This window comes from Oncorhynchus tshawytscha, unplaced genomic scaffold (genome assembly GCF_018296145.1).
Source record: "Oncorhynchus tshawytscha isolate Ot180627B unplaced genomic scaffold, Otsh_v2.0 Un_contig_6844_pilon_pilon, whole genome shotgun sequence".
Classification (NCBI taxonomy): Eukaryota; Metazoa; Chordata; class Actinopteri; order Salmoniformes; family Salmonidae; genus Oncorhynchus; species Oncorhynchus tshawytscha.
Window position 1 is genome coordinate 6,072 of NW_024607504.1, and position 4,811 is coordinate 10,882.

The following is a 4,811-nucleotide window of genomic DNA, read 5'->3' on the forward strand; positions in this document are numbered from 1 at the left end:
AGCTGCAGGAGTTGTGACCCGTTTTTGTTGGTTATGTTGTCCGGTTCTGGCATTTAGGTCGCCACAGACTAGTACATGTCCCTGGGCCTGGAAATGATTGATTTCCCCCTCCAGGATGGAGAAGCTGTCTTCATTAAAATATGGGGATTCTAGTGGGGGGATATAGGTAGCACACAGGAGGACATTTTTCTCTGTTAGGATAATTTCCTTTTGAATTTCTAGCCAAATGTAGAATGTTCCTGTCTCTCTGTCTCCCTCTCTCTCTCTCTGTCTCTCTCTGTCTCTCTTTCTGTCTCTCTCTCTGTCTCTCTCTCTCTGTCTCTCTCTATCTATCTCTGTCTCTCTCTCTCTATCTCTCTCTCTCTCTCTCTCTCTCTCTCTCTCTCTCTCTCTCCAGCGCTGTGCACAGTCAGCAGTGGAGGACAGTGATCAGATCTTTACTGAGCTGATCCGCTCCATTGAGAGAAGGAGCTCTGAGGTGAAGGAGCTGATCAGAGCCCAAGAGAAGGCTCAAGTGAGTCAAGCTGAAGGACTCCTGGAGCAACTGAAGCAGGAGATAGCTGAGATGAGGAAGAGAAGCACTGAGCTGGAGCAGCTCTCACACACAGAGGATCACATCCTCCAGGTAACTAAACTGTCTTGTTACATGTGATATGAAATTCACTTCATGTGAAACTATTCATCTCAATCATTATGTTGTCCTGTCTCTCTCTCTCTCTCTCTCTCTCTCTCTCTCTCTTTCTCCAGAGTTATCATTCTCTCTCTCTCTCTCTCCAGAGTTATCAGTCTCTCTCTCTCTCTCCAGAGTTATCAGTCTCTCTCTCTCTCCAGAGTTATCAGTCTCTCTCTCTCTCTCTCTCCAGAGTTATCAGTCTCTCTCTCTCTCCAGTTATCAGTCTCTCTCTCTCTCTCTCTCTCGCTCTCTCTCCAGAGTTATCAGTCTCTCTCTCTCTCTCTCTCTCTCTCTCTCTCCAGAGTTATGTCTCTCTCCAGTATCAGTGTATCTTCAGACTTACCAATCATCATTGTCCCTCCTCTTCAGTACTTTGGAGATGTGAGTAAGACTGTGTCTGAACTGAGAGAGAAACTAGAAGACTTCCTTAAAGGAGAATGGACCAAGATCTCCACTACAGGTGTGTTGAAAACAATAAGAACATCAACTTTAGACCATTGAAAGTTCCCTACGAGTCATATACATGTGGAATATGGTCTGATTATAACATTCCCTCTCTCTGTCAATGTGTTTGTGTGTCTGTAGTGCATATAGTGGATGTTGTACTGCCTCCAGAGCCCAAGACCAGAGAACAGTTGTTACAATGTGAGTCTCTTTATTGTGAAGTAACTAACAGTCTCTTTTTACTGACACTCCTAACAATCCCTCTAGAAATATATAGCAATAGTAGATCTAATCAAAGACTGGGTATCTGACTCCTCATATTTCTCTGATTTGATCTCTGCTGTGCTCTAATCAAAGACAGGGTAGATACAGTATCTGACTTAACTTATTGTTCTGACTCCCCTCATTGGTCTCTGCTCTACTCCCAGATTCCTGTCAGCTCACACTGGACCCAAACACAGCACACACACACCTCTCTCTGTCTGAAGGGAACAGAAAGGTGACCAATACAGACCAAGTCCAACCATATCCTGACCATCCAGACAGATTCACCAAATACTGTCAGGATCTGTGTAGAGAAGGTCTGTCTGGACGCTGTTACTGGGAGGTGGAGAGGACTGGTGTTGTTTATACAGCAGTCTCATATAAAGACATCTGCAGAACAGGGACAGGTGGTGGATTTGGACACAATAACAAGTCCTGGAGTTTACATTACTATAGAGGTGGTTATTGGTTCAGACACAATAATGTTGTGACTAAAGTATCAGGCCCTCAGTCCTCCAGAGTAGGAGTGTACCTGGATCACAAGGCAGGTACTCTGTCCTTCTACAGTGTCTCTGACACAATGACCCTCCTCCACAGAGTCAAATCAAATCAAATCAAATCAAATTTATTTATATAGCCCTTCGTACATCAGCTGATATCTCAAAGTGCTGTACAGAAACCCAGCCTAAAACCCCAAACAGCAAGCAATGCAGGTGTAGAAGCACGGTGGCTAGGAAAACTCCCTAGAAAGGCCAAAACCTAGGAAGAAACCTAGAGAGGAACCAGGCTATGTGGGGTGGCCAGTCCTCTTCTGGCTGTGCCGGGTGGAGATTATAACAGAACATGGCCAAGATGTTCAAATGTTCATAAATGACCAGCATGGTCGAATAATAATAAGGCAGAACAGTTGAAACTGGAGCAGCAGCACAGTCAGGTGGAAGTTGAAACTGGAGCAGCAGCATGGCCAGGTGGACTGGGGACAGCAAGGAGTCATCATGTCAGGTAGTCCTGGGGCATGGTCCTAGGGCTCAGGTCAGTTGAAACTGGAACAGCAGCATGGCCAGGTGGACTGGGGACAGCAAGGAGTCATCATGTCAGGTAGTCCTGGAGCTCAGGTCCTAGGGCTCAGGTCCTCCGAGAGAGAGAAAGAAAGAGAGAAGGAGAGAATTAGAGAACGCACACTTAGATTCACACAGGACACCGAATAGGACAGGAGAAGTACTCCAGATATAACAAACTGACCCCAGCCCCCCGACACATAAACTACTGCAGCATAAATACTGGAGGCTGAGACAGGAGGGGTCAGGAGACACTGTGGCCCCATCCGAGGCCCCGTCCAGACCACATTCACTCAGCCCCTCTATCCTGGGTTCAGGCTCTATTATAATGATACTGCTGAGCTGGTTAAACTGTAAACTGATTTGTTATTAATTAAAATTCAATACAATGTTTTAATCTTGTACATTTCCATGAATCATGATGTCTGGTGTTGATGTATATTGGTTGTCATTCAGAACCATTGATATGTTTTCTCAGTTGGTTCTCTGTCTCTATGTAATTCTCCTCAGTATCATTGATCAGCTTGTTGGCTCGGTCCTAATTGATGTGTTCTCTGTCACCTGGAGCTGCATGGAAAATGGTCCAGGAACTAAAGGACAATTCAGGACTAGTCAGCCCACTACAAGCTGGTATCACTTACTTTCTACTAAACTATATGGTCTGGTTTCCCAGACACAGATTAATCCTAGTCCTGGACTAAACAGTATGTTCAATGTAGATGTCCAGGAAACCGTCTCTGTTCCAAATGATTCCCTACGTAGTGCACTACGGTGCTTCTGACCAGGTCTAAAGTAGTGTTCTACGTAGGGAATAGGGTGTAGATTTTTTACAATACCTTGCTTTAGTGTTTGGCACAAAAATATATTAGATCTCCACCCCCCCCCCACTTCCTGTCTGTCATCCCCCCGTTCTGTTAAGACTTCCTCTCATTGAACTGGGCCTCATTCTAAATGGTCACTTTGTATTGATAGTCCATACTGGTCTTTACTATGGTTCTACATACAGTACCTGTATTGAGAGTCCATACTGGTCTTTACTATGGTTCTACATACAATATCTGTATTGATAGTCTATACTGGTCTTTACTATGGTTCTACATACAATACCTGTATTGATAGTCCATACTGGTCTTTACTATGGTTCTACATACAGTACCTGTAGTGGCAGTAAAACCCTATGACCTGAAAGGGACTGCAGTGTGCTCCAGTCTCCAGCAGGGGGCAGTAAAACCCTATGGACCTGAAAGGACCTGAAAGGGACTGCAGTGTGCTCCAGTCTCCAGCAGGGGGCAGTAAACCCCTATGGACCTGAAAGGGACTGCAGTGTGCTCCAGTCTCCAGCAGGGGGCAGTAAAACCCTATGGACCTGAAAGGGTCTGCAGTGTGCTCCATTCTCCAGCAGGGGGCAGTAAAACCCTATGGACCTGAAAGGGAAAGTGAGGAGTAAATATCAAAGGTGAATATACACTGCTCCAAAAAATAAAGGGAACACTAAAATAACACATCCCAGATCTGAATGAATGAAATATTCTTATTAAATACTTTTTCTTTACATCGTTGAATGTGCTGACAACAAAATCACACAAAAATGATCAATGGACATCAAATGTATCAACCCACAGAGGTCGGGATTTGGAGTCACACTCAAAATTAAAGTGGAAAACCACACTACAGGCTGATCCAACTTTGATGTAATGTCCTTTAAAACAAGTCAAAATGAGGCTCAGTAGTGTGTGTGGCCTCCAAGTGCCTCTATGACCTTCCTACAACGCCTGGGCATGCTCCTGATGAGGTGGGGGATGGTCTGCTGAGGGATCTCCTCCCAGACCTCAAATCAAATCAAATCAAATTTTATTTGTCACATACACATGGTTAGCAGATGTTAATGCGAGTGTAGCGAAATGCTTGTGCTTCTAGTTCCGACAATGCAGTAATAACGAGCAAGTAATCTAACTAACAATTCCAAAAAAAACTACTGTCATACACAGTGTAAGGGGATAAAGAATATGTACATAAGGATATATGAATGAGTGATGGTACAGAGCAGCATAGGCAAGATACAGTAGATGATATCGAGTACAGTATATACATATGAGATAAGTATGTAAACCAAGTGGCATAGTTAAAGTGGCTAGTGATACATGTATTACATAAGGATGCAGTCGATGATATAGAGTACAGTATCAACGTATGCATATGAGATGAACAATGTAGGGTAAGTAACATTATATAAGGTAGCATTGTTTAACCTCTTGAGGAGGAAGTGCGTGCCCATAGTAAACTGAAAATATTTTTTTCCAAAATTGCTAATATATGCATATAATAATAATTATTGAATAGAAAACACTCTAAAGTTTCTAAAACCATTTAAA

The 4,811-nt window shown here is 43.6% G+C and overlaps 1 protein-coding gene across 1 annotated transcript; it reads left to right on the top strand.

The window, feature by feature from the left end:
• The first annotated feature begins 371 nt into the window (after positions 1-371).
• On the top strand, positions 372-2,059 carry LOC112247913 (tripartite motif-containing protein 16). Its single transcript, XM_042312479.1, has 4 exons — positions 372-625; positions 1,043-1,133; positions 1,259-1,318; positions 1,546-2,059. Exons 1-4 carry the CDS (start codon positions 566-568, stop codon positions 2,016-2,018), a joined length of 684 nt encoding a protein of 227 aa, XP_042168413.1. The 5' UTR covers positions 372-565; the 3' UTR covers positions 2,019-2,059.
• The last annotated feature ends 2,752 nt before the right edge of the window (positions 2,060-4,811 follow it).